We start from the raw sequence: 23,185 nt of genomic DNA on the forward strand, positions 1-23,185 counted from the left end.
GTCATTACACGCTTATTAGACGATTTCATTATTTTGGTGTCTACCAGCTTGCTATGATTATTGTTTTTCTGTATTGGTGTGTCTTATTTTGCCGTTGAGCAGACTAGGATCAATGTTTATGTCCATAGCGTTATGGTGTTTACTTATCGCGCAGTCTTAACTAGTTTCGGAATGAATTATACTCTATTAATGTGTTAAAGGATTGTTTTGTTGCTTAAAGTGCTTAAGATTAATTCTGCAATGAGTCTGAAACGTCAGAACTCAACTATAACCAGGATGCCGTTAAAAGGGAAGAGCCTCTTCCATCTTTCTGTCATTGATCGTGTTAGAGTCCCCATGTTCTTTTTTTTTTTTCGTCTCCGTCATTTTTAATGCCAACGCCGAACACTAAGTATTTTTTACAAAGTTTCCAGACCAATTATTTAGTTGATGCTTTGACAGAAGTATTACACCAATTAGTATGACACTTCCTTAGAGCCCTTATGATGTGAAGGCTGTTAAAACTTGTCTTACAATAATATGTGTACACAAACATTTATATATCTTATTAATACATAATACTTATTAATTTATGACACTTACTGAGAGTTAAAAAAAACGAAACTATAAAGTTAAAGGTCACGTCAAAAATATTTCAACGTTACCAATAAGCCATTCAATTATATTTTCTAATGATCTGTTATATAATTGTTAAATTCTCAGTAAAATACAAGAAACAAGATCATATTATCATTAGATTGTATTTATTGTAAGAATAAAATATTTCTTTATTTGTGCCTGTCAATATAAGAGAGACTATTTAACATGTACGCACATGTGTAATACCTAATAGGCCCTAGATATTTTTAATATTTCTAATTTCTTAAATTAAGTAAAAAGTTTGGTTACAAAAATATTATTTTTAAATTTTGGCCACATTGGAATTTGTATCTTTTATGGCGCTTAGAAAAATTAAAATAAATGGATGGCCAACCTATTCAGCAAAACATTAAGTTAAACTAGAATAGTATTTTTTATATATATATAAAAATTAAACACTAAAGCTAATTTCCTTATTATGTTGATTTAAAAAAGAACATTTTAAGTTTTCAGATTGTATTATGAGTTGTTATTTTTGAATGGTAATATACACGAGTCCATTAAAGATAGAACACAGGATAATATATATGTATATCTTAATTAGATTAAATTAAGCGAACTTTATTAAATAAAAAAAACTATTTAAGTTAATACTAAGCAAAAAACCGATCAGTCAAATACCTCGCCTGCAAATTAAATGAATCAGAGAATATAAAAAAAAATTAGACATTAATAAAAAATTTACACCTACAAGTTTGTACGAGAGAATACTATAATCACCTCCGTGCGATCGACTAGCATCAAATATGATGTACCATTACTCTAGCCCTCCGTATGCCTCAAGCTGGCAAACTATTTGTTAGTATTAAGGTGAGAACTTGCAAGATATTAGGACACCGCGGGTTAAAGAAAGCATCCGTGTCACATTGTCAATAAAATAATCACCACTAATAATAAATAATGAATAATTAACACGGGAATAAGGCGGTCTTTAAACGCGTTCCTCACCATTGGAAACTTAAAAATTGTACAAAAAAAATACAAAAAGTATATGAACATGGCGCTCTTGTAACACGCCTTTCGTGTTAGAAGCTACACAAAGTTGTAGTGCGCACAACACGAAAAAAAATACTCGCTACAGACGGAAAACAGCTCTGAGTCTGACTATTCCTCGACAACGGACATATCGTACCGGTCACCTAAAGTAAACATATAAAAGGTTGGGTACAGCACGACCAATCTTCTTTATTTTATGTGAACTCAATTTATTGCCGCAACTAATTTTGTTTAATTCTGTCTACCCTACAAATTGAATTATTTTTTTCGAATTAATTGCAATTTAATTTTCCTTAGTTTTCGCGGAACATGGTGTAGTCATTTTTGATTTTGTATACTCTAATTAACTGGAAAAGATTAATTTAATTTAATTATCATAATACACGATAAATTTTAAACTCTTTCAACACAAAATAGACATTTTAATTTATTCAAAAATAAATATAAGATTGACACAATTAGAAGTGAGATTTAAATGAAAGAAACAAAGAAGAGAACACTTTGGTGATTTAGTAAGCTGGCTTATATGCTGGCCTGTATGATGGTTTGTATGCTGGAGCAGCGTATCCGGCAGAGTATCCACCGATTTTCTTAACATCAGCTTGGAAACCGTTGTAGTCATCTGCAGTATATTCGACAACGCGGGTGGTACCGTCAGGTTCGACCAAACTGTATGATCCCTTGACGTATCCGTTTCCGTCGGAGTATTCTTGTTGGCTCTTGATGTCGTAGGTGTATGGGTCATTTACGCTGTATTCGAAGTTGTATGGGGCTGGAGCATAGGCAGGTTCTGGGGCATAAGATTTGGGATAATAAGGTTTTGGTGCAGAGTAAGCTGGTGCAGCGTATGATTGATAAGCTGGTGCAGCGTATGATTGATAAGATGGTGCAGCGTATGATTGATAAGCTGGTGCAGCGTATGATTGATAAGCTGGTGCAGCGTATGATGGATAAGCAGGAGCAGCAGACGCAGCGGCTAACATAGCCGAAGCCAATACAATAATCTAACAAAAAATATTAATTAAAAAAGATCCATTTATACAATATTATGATCTCATAGAAAACTTTTTTAAAAAACTATATTTTTATATTAAAATTCATAATAACTTAAATTAATGAACAAACTTTTTTGTTCATAAATGTATGAACAAACTAATAAAATATAAGATTATTCATTATTGATAAAATTAAATACAATTTTTCTTTCAATTTTGTTCTAAGATATAAATACAAACATTTTTTTTTTAGTATTTTCAATTTTTATATTTTTTAAACACCAAACTGTCCGTTATAAATTCTTTTTTATACATTTTAGTATTATAAATAAAGTTTGTAATCAATAAAACTAACATGAATTGTGAGTTTGTTATAAATCAATGAATGATATACGCGATATATATAAATGTCATCAAACTCTAAGCCTCTCAACAATCAATACAATGTTGCTGTTTTCAAAATTATTTATATATTAAAAAAATTTAATATTATTAAAGGAAAAATTACAATGTACCCCATTTACCTAGTAATAAAAATACTAACAGATTCGGTACTAACTAAAAATATTTCCCTTTTTTATTTTTTTGTAAATCTTATCTTAAATTAGCCCAGATTAAATAATTTCCTTTTTATATAGATATATTTTAAAAATTTAGTGACTAACAGGAACAAAATATAACGATGTCTAAAATAGTTATTAAAATACAATCACTAATTAAGTATTTATTTATTTATTGAACATATTTCTATTACTTTTTCATAAATTATAATAAACTTGCCACGAAATGACAAAATATTTAAAAATGCTTTACTAGTGATGCTTAACATTAGCTCTGCAATTATATTCCGTTTATATTGATATCATGTTAAGTTGCAAAGGAACAGTACTATACAAGTTATCAAAAGCCTAAACATATATATATATATGTATAATTTTTTTCTATTTAATTAATTAATTGAAAAATTATTCAAATGTTCTCATTAAAAACAGAATTAAATATAAAATTGAATTACTAATAAAAGAGAGACATTTTTAATCTAACTTAAATATTTATTGAATAGTAGTTAACATTTAACAACTATTTATATTTAATATAAATATCACTTACCTTAGAGACCATTTTTACTGGAGTTTTTTTACTGTTGTACGTGATTCAAACAAGATCAGACACAATATTGATCAATATCAGACACTTGCTAACGTATTTATATGATTTTTGATCTAGATATGTCCAAGATTGCAGAATTTCACTCTATTTTCGTGCTTTGAACAACCCATAATAGACATAATGCATTTTGTCCAGTAATGTGACCTACCCTGGAGCAAAACATTTAAAATAAAATATCAAAAAATGACCACTCCCAATGGGGAGAGCCGCAGCTTTCAGCTGTCTAGTAAGAATACTAGTCGACCAACGCTTTTATGTAAAATATATGACAATAATCGTGTACCAAGGTTGTAGGTTTTTTCTATTATGCATTAGTTAAGATTTTGTATTTTTTAAAATACATAATGTGATCAATTTTGCTGCTATTAAAAATGCAGCTCATTTCACAACTTGTATTTTATAAACAGTAACAATGTACGAAATATATGCACAATCGTGCTTATGAGGAAACATTAATCAAAAAATTAATGATTACGTTCACATACTGCATAAAGCAAATATATTGTATTTACCTATTAAATTAAAATTAAATTATACACATTGTTTAGATAGTTTGGTCAATGAATTAAGTCTGTTCTTTTAATTGAAAACGGCACATAAAATCATGATGATAATGAAACATATAAATCTAATTGAATAAATTAATCAAATAATACTAACAGGAGAAAATCTAATGATAATTTGAAGGAGGGGTAGAATGACTTATCGATTGTAAAATTTTTAATTAATAATAAAAAATAACACTAGAATAATATTTTTCTTAGATAAATGATTTCATAAACGACTCCTCTATTTTCTGAAAATATTCCAGAATTTTTCAAAAGGAAAATCTTAAAAGCCAACTTTTAAATTTATCGACTGTCAACTATATATTTTAAAAAATTAACTAACGACTACGAATAACATTTAGAGAGTATCACAGCCCTCACACTTAATAGGAAATCGGTAGAAGCGTGTTAATTAAAAATAAATTAAATTTTATGCGATATAAAAAAAATCAATGAGCCAGCGTGGATGAGAACTTAAAATAGTAATAGTATGAATAATACAAATTAGATATGGATTACTATTATTTGTAAAAGCCTTGTAAAAAGAAAAATTTTAATGACATTATTAAATTATTTTTACAATGTTTAAATTCCAATTGGTCTAACAAAAATAGGGTAGTCACCTAATTTGGACTAGAGCTCTCTTAAAAAAACTATACAAGTGTAACATTGTTAAAATGACACATTCATATGTAAGCATCAAGTAACCATAGTTGAACTGACTTTTTGAATTATAGATGCTTTTTTTTTTATTTCAAAAATGTACGAATTTGTCTAACTCAGGCGACCGGTTGCCTTATTTAGATCATCAGTATCTTTAATGGACTACAGAATACTACAGGGCAAACAGAATGATTCTTTTATCAAGAACCACTTAATGAATCATAAAACAAAAATAATATTGATGATTAAATTTTAAGTTTCTCTTAAATACATAACACCTTTTGGACTAGTAGTTCAGAAGTTATTAACATTTTTATACCTAAGAGGAGTAAAGATGAGGCCAAGAAATTTCTAGTGATAAAAATAGTAGCTTCCACGCCTCACCATCAGTCATTACTATAATTTGTTAATAATTTCTGAAATACTGATCCAAAAGTTATTATCGATTCGAAACTTCCTTATTAGATCATTATCTAACAAATTTGTAAGCTAGTTAATTAATACACGTTATCAAAAAAATCTTTCAAACTCATAGAGCTTTTAATTTTTTTTCAATAGTGGTGTAAAATCTATCTATAAAAAAATTTAATGTATTTGAAAACTTGTTTTTCAAATTAATGGATCAACAAATACAACAGGCTATAATTTAAAGTATAGTTGAACATTGTGCAGTAAAATGATTTTTTGCGTAGCTAAGAAAAACTTTTTGATCATCCCAGAAACTAAAATTATTAATAAAAGCAAACAAATATACTGCTTGAAAATACTAGTATTTCAATTTACTTTTTTTCATTGATAATAACATAATATTGTGTTCAAATTTTAAACACAAGAATAAAACAATGTAATTATTTATAAATGGATAAGTCATTGACGAAACCAGTATTTGAGAAATGTTGAGGAGGATTGAAGAAATANACGAAACCAGTATTTGAGAAGTGTTGAGGAGGATTGAAGAAATGTTTTATCATTTTATGATGATTTTTTTACTAAATATCCATCTAAAAATACATTATTTAATAGTTAATTTAGTTATCGCATAAATTTCATGGTGGGGACTACAGGTCCATTAGCCCGCATGGATACAACACAAAGATAAATAATTTTTAGTTTCTTTTTTTTCTAAATTGTTAATTCTGTCGAACACCCCACGGTGTGAGGTGTCAAAGCCTTTTGGACACTTATGGAAAAACAGAGTGGCCGCAGAGTTTGCCAGTCAGAACTATCTATTATACCGTAGGGGAGAATAAGATACATGTTGTATTTGTATATATATATATATTGTATATATATTTTGATAGAATAATAAACTGTTAGTTTTTTCTTTTTTATTTCGTTATATAATTGTGTTTACATTATCATGTTAGGATGGCCAACACACATTTGTTTTATGTTTTGAACGCAGTCGTTCATATAGTGGTAGTGCGTTTATTTCGAAAACTACANTTCGTTATATAATTGTGTTTACATTATCATGTTAGGATGGCCAACACACATTTGTTTTATGTTTTGAACGCAGTCGTTCATATGGTGGTAGTGCGTTTATTTCGAAAACTACATTTTTTTTACCATTTTTCATCAGTTTTATTGTCAGTATGATTCATTCTGAAAGGATTGTTGGTTATCAGGAGTAATTATTGTTTATGGTTGTTATTGTGCTTCATACTTTAATATGATTTGGCTATTTTAAATTATATTCAATTGAGCTATTTTCGTATAGTTTGAATATTTCAAATTAGTATTCATTCATGTCATTGTCAAATTTGGGGTTTATTTTATGAAAGTCAGGTGGACCCCAGTCATCGGAATTATGATGTTGCGTATTTGCATTTAATAAAATTTAAGTAGTATTTTTCTTTGAATTATTGATAATAATTGTCAATATTACCAAGAGGATTGATTTAAAAAAAAAAGGGTAAGAGTTCATATAACTAATTACAAAATTGCAATTAAAATTGTTTAAAACAAAGTGTCTAGAATTACTCTTTACTAAAATTTTTATCTTGATTAATTGTTACTTAAAAAATGTAAAGCTAAATAATAAGCTTCGTTCAGTTTATCACTTTATATCAAATTGCATGTTACTTTATGCATATTTTATGTTTCTTATGACATATGTGAATATAATGTTTATTAAATATTGTTATTGTAGTTCACTTCAACTAAATTACATAACTCTTTTTATAAATTAATTATATTAATTTTGTTGAACCACCGTCTACGGCACTGACGTTCAACTTATCACATTTCAACAGATGTAAGACCGTCAAATTGTTTTGTGAAGTCAGTATGATTTACTCAACTAGGAGTAGTGTATATACACGATTGGTGTGTATTTGATGTGGTTTTGTTTTTTCGCTCTCCAGTTGTTTTTACCCATCGAAAGAAATATTAAAATTATAAGTAATAAAATTACTACGATTTTCAAAACTTTTTTTTAAAATGAAAGAGTTTCGCGACATTAATTTAAGAAAATTATTCGAAAAAATAAAAAAAATACTTTGCCAGCGTTTAAAAAGTTAGATTGTTTAAGAAAAACGCTCAAAACCACCGCTAACCACATTTCCACTAAGACAGTCAAAAGATACCCTGAATATTTTTTTGTAAACTGTTCAGTTTGTTCGAATTGTGAGCTTTTTTTAAGCCTATGTGCACAAATTTAACTAATTGATGTGTTCATTAATGTGCATGCTTAATAATCGTTTTAATATCTATAATATCTACTCACTCCATACGCACAATTTTTTGTTTTTAAATTTTTATGTAGTTTATATAAAGAAATAATAATATTGAAGAAAATTTATATTTATTAATTACATCATTATTTTTTTTTTTATATAATATGCTTTATTTTTGTAGTATGCGTGTATAATTTTTATTAAACCAATCCACATCATATAATTTTTCAATTGTTATACTAAAATATTCATTAAATCACAATCTTATAAATATTTATATTGATCTTTGCCTCCTAATTTCTATTGTAGTAGTGTAGTCCTAAGGTAGACGGGTACTTCTAACGAAATGACTATACTACCATAATCACCGGCCGTATGAACTAACGCACCAAAATCACGTAAGGCCTAATAAAAAGTCCTGGAATAGAGCCTCAGTTAGGAAAATCCTATTAAGAAAATTTAAATAAGTAAAATTGTTAGAGACGTAAATAAACACAAAAAATATAAGTTTTTCTATTAAACATCTGTACAATTACAACGTGTCAGGTGTTAAAGAAACTTTAAACAATATATAATCGGAACTAACGTCATGTTGAAGTACAAATATAGTATTAACAAAAAATAGAAAAAGAACAAAACTAATAACTGATGAATAATTAATGTTGATGAAACAACCTCCAACCTAAAAATACTTCGTTGGTCATGGAAGTTGCCTGTTGATTAGGACGCTAACACCATTTTTTAATAACTCTTAAGTTTATTGGATAGCTTAATTAATTGAAGTATAATTCATAAAAATCCTAAAAACAATTTATATAGAGTAAAATAATAACCATCATAAAATACGTAAGGACAGAGCACCCACATTAGCTTGTTTAAAATTATAATCGCTTATCTAAGAAAAATCCTTACATTATAACTTGTAATATAATATTACTTATTAGTGAGATCAATATTATAATATTACAAATATAATATTTTAAACTATAAAGTGTTATAAAAATAAATTCTAGTAAATTATAAAAATCTAATATCAATACAATCTAATACAAATATCAATTTATCGAATACAAGAAAAATTTCACATCGATTACCTATAATTGTATTGTCATATGAATCTAAAGATTGAACTAAAATAATTGTAAATATAATAACTTTAAATAAACCACTAAATATTCTAACCCTTTTTTAAAGTACTTTTTTGTTTATCAATAAAATTCTAGAAAAATTATGAGTAAAATTAAGTTAAATTCCTTAGTAGAAAATCGTCACCTCAGTGGCTAAATAAATCTATGCAATCAGCTAAAGGTTTAATGCACTGTACCCATTAAGGATGAATTCATTTGAAATCTATAACATTTAGAAATTCTTATTAGTGATTATTTTACTACCAATAATTGCTGAATTGTCATCAAAACATTTAAATTAAATCGTTTTTTAAATAGTAATAATAATATAAGGGTGGCCAACCCCAAGTAGCATGAATTAAGGCGAGGTAAAAGAAGAAGAAATAGTAATGGTAATAACTATTCAGTACCCACATTGATAACTAGAAATATTTTTAAAATATTTTACCGTATAAGAATTCATAACTAAGTATCTATGCATATTTTGCATAAGGCATACATAGGTAAAACACTATAGAAAATGGATATCAATAATTTTAAATATAAATGTTTCTTAGAAGTTTGCATGTATCCTACAACTTTTTTTATTGTTTAAACTAACTTTTAAGGACAAATCGTTGTATACGAGTAAAATCTGTCTCTTAAAAAAATAAAGTTATTCGATTCAAATTGTGTTAGGCTATAATTTCCACGAGTGGATATTTTATGCAGTAATGCTGTCTAACATAATACTCAATAAATATCTAACTGTAATTAATCATATAATTTACCTTTTTTAATTAATCATTTATAGTTTGTTAATTATTGCGTATGAATATAATAGTCTAAAGTCTTGTGTCTCTATCGAGGGTTTTTTTAAGACACTAATATAATGCTTAATGAAGTTATTAGTACTTAAAAATAATAATGCATTTTTGAAGTGATTAAAAATGTATAATTTTTCTATTAAATTTGTCGGTATAATTAGCATTCTATCGATTGTAAACGCATATAAGCTTATCATTACAATTCTGACCTTCCAATTGAAAATAACAAAAATGTATTGCAAATTTTACATCATAGATTAAGTAATACATTGATGACCTATGAAAGTGTAATCATCTTACTTCTGCCCTGTTCAAACTAATACCTTTTAATTTAGCCCTATACTCGACATATAGCCAATGAATTTACATTATAGAACTGTATCGTGGAAAATGATATTGTTATCATAAAAAGGAATTTGATTTGATTAAATTAACTGTCGTTTCGAGGTTTTTCTATATTTCTATATTTCTCAATTATTATTTATACAAACTAAAATCAAACTGTTTTGAATTTGTTTTCAGTAAAGGAATTTTATTCTTTTATCCAGATATTTACTTCTTTAATAATTCAACAATATCAATTTTACTCAACAATATAACAAATATGCTCATTTTTTATTTTTTTAAATAATTTAAACCTAATTACAAAAATAGTAGTAGTTTGTTAACTATGGTGTACAGATTACAACCAATATTTACTTTACCTTCGACTACCAATTGACTTTGAGCAAATTTTACCTGTTCAGAATATCTTATTAATAGATTATATTTTTGTTAATCAAAAATCTCAAATAAAGATTTAAGTCACCAAAAAAATAAACACTTTCTTAAAAAAGCAACTACATATTTTATCTTGCAAAATGTTTTGTTTATTATATTTAAATAAATAAATAAATAACAATAAATTAAAAGTTTTTATGTTGAGCAGTCAATAGTGTTTCATTATATTTTAAAATAAATGTATTATTTTAATTGAATGACTTAGTAGGCTGGAGCTGGATAAGCTGGGGCTGAATAGGAAGGAGAAGAGTAGGAGGGGGAAGAGTAAGATGGAGATTTGTAAGCTGGGGCAGCGTACAATGGAGATTTGTAAGCTGGAGCAGCATAAGATGAGGATTTGTATGCTGGGGCAGAGTAAGATGGTGCGGAGTATGATGGGGCAGAGTATGATGGAGCGGAGTAAGATGGGGATTTGTAAGCTGGGGCAGCGTATGATGGAGATTTGTAAGCTGGTGCGGAGTATGATGGGGCAGCGTAAGATGGGGAAGAATAAGCTGGAGCGTATCCACCTTCCTTCTTGACAACAGCGTTGAAACCGTAGTCATCAGCGGTGTATTCTACAACGCGTTTGCTGCCGTCGGCTTCGACAAGGCTGTAGTATCCCTTGACATTACCGTTGGCATCAGCATATTCATTTTGGCTTTTAACATCACCAGTGTATTGGTCGTTTACGGCGTATTCGAAATCATATGGCTTGGGTGATTCATAAGATTCGTGTCCATAAGATGGTTTGTAAGAAGGTTTGTATGAAGGAGCAGCATAAGAAGGTGCTGAGTATGAAGGGGCAGCATACGATGGTGATGAATATGAAGGAGCAGCATAAGATGGGGCAGAGTATGATGGAGCTGCTGAGTAAGCTGAAGGGTAGATTGGAGCCGCAACAGGTGATCCGTAGGCAGAGGCCATGAGGGTGGCGGCAATGACGACAAACTGCGTAAAAAAATCATATTTTTTTCACTTTTTATATAATTAGATTTCCCAAATTATATTTTTATATATTAATCCAATCTCTATAATTACTCATTAAAATAATAAAATGAATTAAATGTAATGTTATTTTAATAATAATTTTTTCTTCAGATAGTACTAAAAATTTTATATTTATTTTTGCCCTATCAGTTAATTAAATCAACGAGAAGTGTTTAATACACACTGTTAATAATTATTAACAGTGTGTGTTAATTATGAAAATTTTATTTGAAAATTGGGTGTAAATAAAATAATTTTTAGTTATCTCAAGTATGAGGCAATGTAATAATTTATAATATAATATAATAATTATACACATCCATTTTATAATAATTCTTTTTAGGATTTGTAAAATGGTGACGTTACTATAAAATATTTTTTTTAGTTAAATACTGAATATTTTTTATTTACTATAGATAAAAATGTCAGGGCATTAAAATAAAATTATTTAATGGAAGTGAAACTGTTGTTAAATTTAGGAAAAAAAAGTCACTAAATATTGAGAATTAAATCAAGAAATATTTAAAGTGTAGTCAAAAGAAAATGCTATAACAATAACCTTAAATCATTAAAAGTACTGAATTAAGGAGTGAATTCTAACGATTGCCAAGTGAATAATAATAAAAGAAATAAATAATTACATAATGAGCGTTAATCTCAAAAATACTATTGGTTATAAAGCGAAATTGTTTTATTTTACACATTTTATAAATGCTAAATGAATATCAAACTAACATGCTATTTAGAAAAATAACGTTTTTACTCAGAATAAATATAATTGAAATAAATATTCCAAAGATTGATTAATCAAATAAATGTAACAATTGAATAACAACGTTCCATCAGTGCACTTTCTTTAAAATAATATTTACATTAATGTTATTACTTACCATGTATGCCATGGTGATAGTTGTATATATGTTGACGTGCGACAGTTGCAGATCAAACGTTAGTGATTGATTGTAGGGCAAAATACGGGTTTACAGGTTTATATAGCAACGGTGACCAGTGGTAGCTACTTGACCAGTTTCAAGGGGGGGCTCGTAACTATGGTGGTTTTTTGGTAATTTGAAGGACAAACTAGCTTCGAGTTTCCCCTTCGACCTACTCTTCTATAATTTGCTAGATGAGCACCTCGGGCTGTAACCGGGTAAAGTTGGGTTTTTCGTTCCGAGGTCAGGATGTTGCTTCGATCAAACACACCAACATCAACTCCCATGACCCTCCCGCTGAGGTCAAACCGGATACGAATTCGACCATTTATCATACTTTGTGCTTGTTACACTTATTACCTAATATAACCAATAACATTGTGTATCTCTGCAATTTTTTTCAACTCGATTTTGTCTTCTCATGGTCAAAACATGGTAGTTTTGTTATTAACCGGGTAGAGGATCGGTGCTCCAGTTTAACGTTTACTCGGCCTTGTTCATCTTTACCTAAACACTACAATTCGTTCAATTAGAACACTGTTAGAGGTACACAATGAAAAATACCTAAGAAATATTATGACGAGTTTAATTTTTTATTTTAGCGATGTGTCAAACTTTATGAGATTTAATACAATTAAAACACCCCACGTTTGATTCGAAAACTGAACTTTAATTTTATAATTTTTAAACCGAACGTAAAACATAATTTTTTAGTTCGAAATTCGAACAAGCATTTTTTCCAAAAAGGTTTGGATTTACTCTAATTAATTAAGTTTTTATTCGATATGAGTAGGATTTTTTTTTTTATCAATTTCCAATTAAGTTTAATTGTATTAATTGTGCAGCTCACACACTTTAAATGTGTTTATTTTCTGACTATTTAACTCACAATCAATGACTATGTGCAAGTATAATATTCAAACAACATCTTTTTAATCTACATTTTACATTGATAATGTTGTAAGCCATAAAACAATTATTTTTTTATATTTTAAACGTTTATCATGTAAATTTTATGTACAATTTTTCATAAAATTAATTATATAATTTTATAAAAACGATACACAATCTTTTTAGGAATTTGAATTTTTTTTTTTGTAAAAATCATATAAATCCATTGTTTGCAGTTATTTGCAATACATTTACAACTTTTTATGTCAAATTATCGAATTTTCATGATAATATCTTAAATAAATTATTCATATTAATCATTTTCTATTATATTTCATTTAACTATATTTTAGTTGAATAAACACCATTTAACGTGTAATGAGATATAACGCTGTTTTATCTTATAAAGATAAATAAGAACAAATGCTAAAAAAAAAATCACGAATTTAACATTCAAAATCTTTTTGTAAAAGTGTCACAAACTTTATGTTTAGACAAAGTTTTTTTCGTGAATTGACTAGTTATGAAATACTTTAATTAAGTAGGTTATTACTAAATTATTAACAAAAACATTTGTATTTTTACGAATAATTATTATTTGTTACAAATATTTATAATTAAATAAATAAATGACGAACATTTCTACGGTTTTTTAGTTAAGAGAAGGAGGTTTAGTTTTTATAGCTTGAAAATAATATAGGCATGAGGAGGTGTTTGTATGCAGACGCTTTACATTTTTATAAAAAAACTTATAAATAATACTTTACGTTGTAAACACATTTTCATAATTTATGACCGAGGAAGGGAAAACTTTAAAAAAAATCATTCATTTATAATCATAAATAAAATACTATAATTTCATAATATGTATATTAATAAATCAAAATTCTGTACATTGAGTTATAAAAGATTTCTTGATAATAAATTTTTAAACTGGACGCTTTGTGGCATATCCTACGCCTATGAGCGGATTTTAATCATATTTGATTAAAAATTTCAATATATTTATTTTATTTTTTGAATATTAGTTTTGTAATATCTTAAATATTTTTTACATCCGATTTTAGTTTAACTGTTTCTATTAATTTATAAATGTTATTATTTTACTTTCAAATTTTTACATGGTACAAGAAATAAATAGTGTACTGTTTTTATGTACATAAAAATTATAATATATATTTTTTTAATTGCGCTACCACGCATCTGATTTGAAGCAAAAATATATTGTTAAACAACATAATAGAAAATTATTCTATAGATATTTAAGTGCATTTGTAAATGGATTTTACTTTTAAAATTACCCAAAAAGCTATTAGTGTTTTTTTCCGTCTGAAATTAAATTAATAAAATTATGTTTATCATAACACTATATTTACAATAAACCTCAAATTATTTATTCTGATTATTAAAAAACTGGATAGTTACACATTTTGTCAACATGTTCTAAATATTATTACTAATTGGACTCCTATTATAAACTCTTACACATTTTTGTGTATAAATTTATTCAAACCAAGAAATTTATACTACAATAGTAGTCTTAAAGTTTTTTCTATAGTGATAATTTATAGAATAAAACAATACAATTTGTTTCAATAAATTGTGCCTATGTTAATTTAACAAAAATATTTGAGAAGTCTAATTTAATTCCACCAATTTCAAAAATATTTTTTTATGAAAATACATATACATGTCATTTTTATCTTTTTTGGGGGACNCCAATTTCAAAAATATTTTTTTATGAAAATACATATACATGTCATTTTTTTCTTTTTTGGGGGACTATGACATATTTTTGAAAAGCTATATCTCTCTAGACTAACCCAGGTCGCGCCTATGTAAATTGTTAAAATTCAATAGGCAAAACTGAAAAATTTAAATTCCTTCAAAATTATTTTACCAATAAAAATAATCAAAATTTATTGTTTGATTATATTAAACAGACACTTTTTTAGTATTTTTAAAGGCATATAAGAAAAGTGAGCGTGACTCACTTAAGATAAATAAGTCTAATATAGATTACTTAATTTTACATGACAAAAAGTTCTTTTTTTTAAGTAATTTCAATAATTTTTAATTCATCTCAGTCCAATTAGTACAACTACAAGTTAATTTATTTAAATGACAATACTTTTGCCTACTTTAAGTATAAAATAATTAGAAAAATTAAAGTAATATGTTTTATAAAAACCCACCACAGTGGTTTCTTATAATAGTGATATTATTCACTATTATAAGAAACCACTGTGGTGGGTTCTTATTAAATTTCAAACAATTTTTATACTTTACTTGTTTTTATAATTTCTATTTTTTTAAATTTTACTTAAATATTAAATGATTGTTAAATTATTTGTTAATTAAAAATAGATTTTTTTTTAATTGCGAATTTTTTTAATTTAACGACCAATTGTTCGTAGTACTACAATAGTGAGATGATTTTTTTAAATATAAATATTTAGAGCTTTAATATGATATCGGTTTGAAGAAGAGTTGTCGTACCGAATATTTTCGAAATTTAAGATTATATAATGTCATTTTTCATTGTAGTTTTGAGATATAATTTTTAATTTGTAAAATTGAAGAAGTTTTTTTTTAATTTCCCGAAATGATTAGTTAAATGATTAGATTGCAATCGAGTTCTTTTGATGCATTGATCATTAAAATCAGTCTACATTGGTTTACCACATTATGGTAAAACCAATTCCAGTTTTTAACTTCTTATTGAAGTTAAACATATTAGTTTGCTCTCTTATCAAAGACTTTGTAGCATATATCAGACAGGCAATTTGTGTTTGATACTGCAGTTAATATTTCTTATAAAATATAACATATGTTAGAATTACCTTTTTTCGTTGATTATTAAGAAGTGACTTGTAAATATTCGATAAAAAATCAATTTATAATTATGAATTAAATCATTAGTTTCTTAGAACACATCAAATCTTATTTTAAAATTAAGTTCAAAATTTTATAGTCAATATTTAAAATCATAGTAAATCTAAATTACTAGTACTCAAAGAATATTTTAGGTAACATATGGATGGCGAAAATGTTAGATATTTAATAATTATGAGTATCAACCCACTCAATTAATATCTTTATTTGCTCATTAATTATTTTAAATTTTTTATTATTTAAAAATAAAAAAAAAATTAATTTTGTTAATATTTCTTAAAATGTTAACTACTGGACTGAAATCTCATGAAAAGTTTTTAAAGATCACTGTTTGAAATAAACGATATGTTTTCTAGAGGTAAATTTAGGATGCCAAAGAAAACAAAGGCCACGAGCAACTTATTTTAAGGGGACAGATATTTTTCCATCCAAGTGCTGAAATAAATAATGAAGTGAAAGTTTATTTTCGTGAAGTTGACATATAACTGCTGAAGTGGTTTTTCAAATTATACTTTTAATTGCCAAATCACTTCACTTTTTCATTCTATATTTACAACTGTACCATCACAACCAATGTAAGCAATGTCTGAAGTTTTGAACTAATTATTTTTATAAATCATGGCAGACCAATTAATTGATGTAACATGACCAATAAAATAAGACTTAGGCTCTCCAATAAGTGTTATATGTATTACTTTTCTATTTACTTCCTTCTTCTATATTTATTATTATTTTGTCCTTTTACCTATCTAAATATAATACTAAAATATCTCTATTTATTAATTTTTTAGAGCATTTCAGTTTTTTTCTCTCTATCTCTTCGAATTTTCATTTTATAAAAAACGCTTTCTTTAGTATCAGTTGAAATAACTCCTACACCTTGTAGTACTGCATTTGCGATAATCACAGAAAATCTGTCTTATAATCTAATAATATCACAGACAAACGCAAATTCCGATAAATTTAACTTCGTGTACGAACTTAATGAATCAGAAAATATTGATGGCTATGCGAGTAGAATTTTAAAAATATTAGAAACTTCTCTATGATTATCATAAGAATTTTTTGTATCAATTTCATCATTATAATCGACTATTTGATTTACCAATAAATTAGTACTATTTTCCATACGCTTTAAGTCAGTCTCATTTTGCATCTCTTTTTTGGACTTTTTCAGTTGTTTTGTGATCAACTGATAACATTGCCATTTTTCTAGTTATTCTTTGTTTTATAAGATATAATTGTTCAATTACCGGAACATAATCAGTCTTTTTACAATAACACGAATTAAAATCAGTGCATTTACATTTAGAAATGTCAAAAAGACTATGCTTCGCATAATTTTAAAAATTATTCAAAGTCATTTTGAAATTTTCATTATTGAATTGAAGCTTTTAGACAAAATTAATCATATTGCTTAAAACGTCTTCAACAAATTATATCGTGATACTGATTGAAAAATAACTTTTAAGTTTAAGGTTATCCTTAAATATCGTGTAAAGATAAATTCAGTAATGATTTAGTACAGAAAGTTTGTGATTATCAATAATGAATTTTTCCTATAAATTAGTTAACTCAAAAAATCTATTAATAAGTATTAAAATTGCTGCGGCATTGTTATGTGCTTGTAATTTTATGAGCCTAATAATTTTACCAATATACAACTTTTCTAATCAATTACAAAGTATAAATCATAGAATTTTTAAAATCGTTCGTTCTTAACATACATTCCTAGTTCTTATCTAATATTTACACACTTTTGCCTCTTCCTTAAAAACCATGATTTAAAAAAAATTACTTATGAATATTTTTTTCCCATAAAACTTTAAATATATAATTTATATTATTAATTAGCTTATAAAATAATATTTGATGCAATTAAGAGAAATCTTTAAATAATATAAAATAAAAAATTCAAACAATTTACGGTCAATAAATCCACTTGTTGAACTTGTATCGTTTTATATGAGAAGATCATAAACTATGACACTTATTTCCATTTACATTTTATAACATCCAATGTTCCTACGTTTTTATCCTCTGAAAAAAAAATTAGTTTTTCACGATTCAAGTTGGCATGTTGGAATTTATTTAATTAACTTATTATCATTGTACAGTAGGTTAAAAAATTGTTCTATGAAGTGCCTGAGGCTGTTAACTTTACGCTATTGATTAAGCTCAGTATTGATATCCACAGAGCTCAAACCATTGTTACATCGTTATCATAATAAATCGTGATATACACACGCAAGAAAGGGTGCAGTTTTTTTATCTAAACCAGTTCATTAATGGTTCAGAGTTCACGTACTCGATAAAAAGGCGTTTTTGAAATTCGACGTTTTATTTTGATTGTGATATTATAAAATCTCCATACACAACTTATCGAATGTTAACGTGTGTGCACATGTTACATCAGCGACAGACACCCCGTGCAGACGTTGTGAAATCCTCTTCTCTTTTACAGTCACCTCACAATAACTCGATCCACATAATAGATTAATAGACAAGTTATGCATTAAGCGTCCTACTACTGTTCTTGGCGATGCAGCAAAAAAAAAACACAATATTGAAATGCACTTCGGCAATGAAAGTGAATCAGTTTTGATATAAAAATAAAAAACCGGTTGTCGTTTCAGACTGCTTTTTCTTATACAGGAGAATCTGTATCAAATTAAAGTGACTATTCTCAGGAATTGCCATAGCTCAATGCTCGTACATATATTTTTTATTGTATACGCATTTTAACAGATTTTTTGTTAACACACTTGATAACTATGGATAATGTAAAAGATAACACAATTTATCCAAATAACTTATACTGTGTTTTTTAGAACTATTTCAGTAATATTCTAATATCAATTAAAATAACGTAAGAATTCTATTATTATTATTACTTTATTTTTTTGCTATGTAAAAAATTAGCAAATTATTTTACTCAAAAGATAACAAAATTATTTTTATATTTTAGATATATTAGAATAGCCAGGAGCCAAAGAAAATGTTAATTAAAATATTATACTTTAAATATTTTTAAACTTAGTTGTTTATTCAAGTCTAAACCTTACAGAATACGAACTAATTGATATTTTACAATGCCCATGTATACATTACATTAATAATAATCATGTGACTACTGGCAAACTTACTATGTTCTACATCATTAATAACTACTATTTTATGTTGCATCACAATAAACAAACCTTATTGAACCGTCGTCATCAACTTCTGAACTTGAGCTACAGTTATATAGTGTTTTGGTTATTTCATTATTATTTAAATCGACAAATTGATTTTATATCACCATATTTATATATATAATAATATTCAATGCCATTGTTTGCTATAACTTCTTAATAAAGTAGTAAAAAAGATTATATCCTATAAAGTGCTTATGAAATCGCCACTGCACTTTATTCATACCGAAAACAGAAAATGTTTTTATTAATTGAAATTTGGTGTGTATTGCTTATTCAGTAAAGTAATGACTATCTGATTTTTTCCCAAATGACGCATAAGAATATAAACGGTAAATTCTCAAAAATTTGGAGACTATTACAACTACTAAAAATCAAATATTACTCAACTGAACACACTTATGAAATAGGTATAATCAAAAATGGCTAGTTGTAAATTTTACTTATAACGATATCTGTAGTCTAATAATATGACATCTAATGATTTATTTGTCATTTAAAATGTGTAAGAGTTCATGAGGCTGATCTATAATCGACAGCACTACTGTTAAAATAGAAATTATATTTAATAGTATTGCTGTAACTACTTTCAAAATTCTGATTATAATAAAAAATATTTCAACCAATTTATCATATTTTAGTTTAACGAGATTGCATAATTCACTTTTAATTCCATTATTAATTCATTTTGTTCAAAGATAGTAATCAATGGCGTAGTCGGGACTTTTACATGGGAGCAAGGACTTTTTTTTTTTGTTTTTTAGTATATCACATGACTTTACTAACGCCATGATCTTATATTATTAATTGAAACAATTGAACGATGGGAAACTAATGGGACTATAGTGTGGCTACCCCACTAATAGTAAATGTATTAAATTAATAGCTGAGCTAAAATAATCACAAACATATAAGTCTATTTCATAAAGGTCGTCTAAGAAATAAACCAAGTCTGACTTAGAAGTAAAATTATTTTAACCACAATGCAAAATTGTGGATTATCAGTTTTACACAATGACTAATACTTTCGATACAAAAAATTCAGTAAGTAATTAACACATAAAACGTAAAATAAAAATGTGTATTTTATACAATGACTATATTTTTATTTAAAACTTTTATTGCAATATTTATTACAATGATAGATAAAAGCATTGAACAAGTTCAACACATAAAAAATGTATATAGTATTGTTACATTTTTTTTAAAGTTTATAGTATAATTCATGTGGTTATAGAACTAAGGTACAAGTATTGTTCCACTAAACAAAGAATATATTTGTTTTATTGATTCATAATAAAGACAAACGATTATATGGAAAATGTTTCAAACTAGTACGACTTATTTTGAAATTCGCTTGGTAATTATTTTTTTTATGCCAAATGACTGTGAATTTAGCTAAACAATAGTGTCTGGCTTTTGTACAAATTACATCACCGTTACTAAAATAGCATACAACGAAACATTATTTAAAAGTTCATTAATAATTATATTTGAACAAGACATCTAGCACTAGTAATTTGTTTATTTTACCTTAATTATTGAGGTTTTTTGGAGTACAAAAAGAGGAAATTTAGTTTTCATTTTGGGTATTATAATTAATTTTTTATAATACAAATTTTTGTTAATTTTTATAAAAAAAAATTATGTATAGCTATATACATAATATTTTAAAGAACTAAAAAAGTTTCCGGTAAGGGAATTTTTTTTTAAATTATAGTGTATTTTTTTCTTTAGCATATTGACCAAAATTGTTTTGTTCAATAAGAACCACTTAATGCATGCAAATCCAATTACATTTAAAATTTGTTTCAAAAATATATTTTAAATAAATTATAATAAAAATTTTACAATATCGTACTACGCGTCTACGTTAATTTCGGTATTATTAACTTCAAGACTACCTTTATAAAAAGTATAATCATGCAATTAAACATTAAATAACAGTAACAATAAAATTTAAAAAAATATTACAAAAAATAAATGTTACTAAGTTTCTGTTCCAAACCGGCGATATTGAAGATATTTTCTATTAAAATATCCAAAACAGATTAACACTTTTATTCATATATTGTAATTGATAAAAAAAAAATTTAATTGTCTGAGAAAACCATAGGATTTATAATGGCCATGGTATGAACGAGATTGATGATTAAATCAATATAGTAATTTTGTCATTAAGCATTTCGAATTACATAAACCCAGTTAATTTACACAAAAGCTTTAGTCAATCCAAACATTTTTGGCCTTATAAAATTGGTAAAACACAAATATATTCAAACCCTTAACCAATAATATTGTGGTATCACTTCATGAATGATGACTGATAATTATACAAAACCATCTTTCCTTAGACTAAACTATATAACTTAAAATTACTGCAACTTGTATTCGTTGGCTATAAACGTGTACACAATAAATGTTTATGCATTTAAATCAAATTATTATAAGCTGACATAAAAATTGAAATTATATCATCTAAAACTAATCAAACTGAATTAAAATAAACACGATATATGATTTTTAATGAGTATAATATGCACATGAAATCTAAATTTATTAACTCCTATGATAAATTATTTAACTACATGTTTTACATTCATTCCTAGAAAAAATAAAAAATACATACACGTATGTATGCAGCCAGGGTCGAATTTAAAAATTGTTCCACCCAAACTCAATTCTGCCGCCCCAATGACCTTTTATTTTGCTCGCCAAATATATTTTTCTCTGCGTCGTTATTTGTTTTAATTTGAATGACCAATTAAAAACAGTCTTTAATTCTATAACTCACCCAGCTGAGTTGTTGTCTAGCGTTTTCCCCGGTACCGCCCTTAATACCTATTGCGAACATCCAGTGACCCTCCCTAGATGCGGCCCTGTACGCAGTGTTATGGCGTTAGAATCATTTACATTACTATTTTAGTTTTAAAAAAGTTGTCGAACTTGGAATTTATAATAATTATTATCTAACATTCGACCCTCATTTAATGACGTTATGTAACACGTTGCTGGAGGCGCTAAAAAATGGTTACTCCGTTCCTCGTGTTATAATTACTTTAAGTGCATAAAGTCATTGAAATAGTAGTGATAATTGGAAAGATGACTGGTAAAAATGCAGACAAAAGTGTATTGAATCGTTACACTTTTCCGGACGCCGCCGACTGACCTTATCATTTTTATTGATATTATCAATATAAAAGTCAAAGTTATTGCTGCTGTAAACTGCATTAGTCTGCGGTGTGATAAAAACAAAATCGCACCTACTTGACCTAATTTACGGCATCGTATTAATCTTTCGGTGTCGTTAAGATAAATGAGGCGATAAACAAAAATATTAACCTTGTTAACATGACCGGGCGCGTGTTAACAAAACACAGTGATTATTAAAATCATGACAGGACCTTTGTGTCCCTAACGAAACCGTTCGCTTCGGTGGGCGCGCAGCAATGTGTTGACTGGTCTGCGGAATCTTTCACCGAATCGACAAAACAGTAGCTGATGTGTTTTAAATAGCATGAATAATCATAAACCATTACAGGACACATTTCGACGAATACGGGGCCGGCAGTATAATGTTTTCTTCGTCTCATCATGACAGTCATTAGATGAATATATTACCTTTAATCCGGCGGCACCGTGTGAGATTGTATTCGTTTTAGGCGTAAAATGCGTTCGGGTTGCGTAACTGGGTCAAGCGAAATAAAAAGTGCTGCTGCGTTATTAAGATACCGATGAAATGTCAACGAAACGCACTCATAAGTTAGATCAAACATACCTACGCATGGCGATCAACTGTGACGAGTGCACCTTCATGCCGTACACTAATCGTACATTTTGGTAATCACAATCTGTTTAACACGAGCACATCTCACTATTCTAAAAAAAATGTCGAGCGACAC

General features: G+C 27.1%; 2 protein-coding genes across 3 annotated transcripts in view; one reads left to right on the forward strand and one right to left on the reverse strand.

The window, feature by feature from the left end:
- Positions 1 to 23,185, forward strand: part of LOC126907402 (Kv channel-interacting protein 2-like) — a 383,598-nt gene that overhangs the window by 278,997 nt on the left and 81,416 nt on the right. The gene's annotated exons all lie outside the window — the stretch shown is intronic.
- On the reverse strand, positions 2,037 to 12,394 carry LOC126907196 (adhesive plaque matrix protein-like). The gene is made up of 3 exons (XM_050688308.1): positions 12,262 to 12,394; positions 10,607 to 11,332; positions 2,037 to 2,639 (listed from the first exon to the last, which is right to left on the reverse strand). Exons 1-3 carry the CDS (start codon positions 12,271 to 12,273, stop codon positions 2,145 to 2,147), a joined length of 1,233 nt encoding a protein of 410 aa, XP_050544265.1. The 5' UTR covers positions 12,274 to 12,394; the 3' UTR covers positions 2,037 to 2,144.

The sequence above is a fragment of the Daktulosphaira vitifoliae genome, unplaced genomic scaffold (assembly GCF_025091365.1).
Source record: "Daktulosphaira vitifoliae isolate Bord-2020 unplaced genomic scaffold, ASM2509136v1 Scaffold_5, whole genome shotgun sequence".
Taxonomy (NCBI): domain Eukaryota; kingdom Metazoa; phylum Arthropoda; class Insecta; order Hemiptera; family Phylloxeridae; genus Daktulosphaira; species Daktulosphaira vitifoliae.

What these genes read in the sequence shown, in the direction of transcription:
- LOC126907196 (XM_050688308.1), bottom strand. An exon ending in CTTATCCAGCTCCAGCCTAC is followed by an intron (nt 2,640 to 10,606) that starts TAAGTCATTCAA and finishes ATTTTTTGTTAG; the next exon opens with ATTATTGTATTGGCTTCGGC.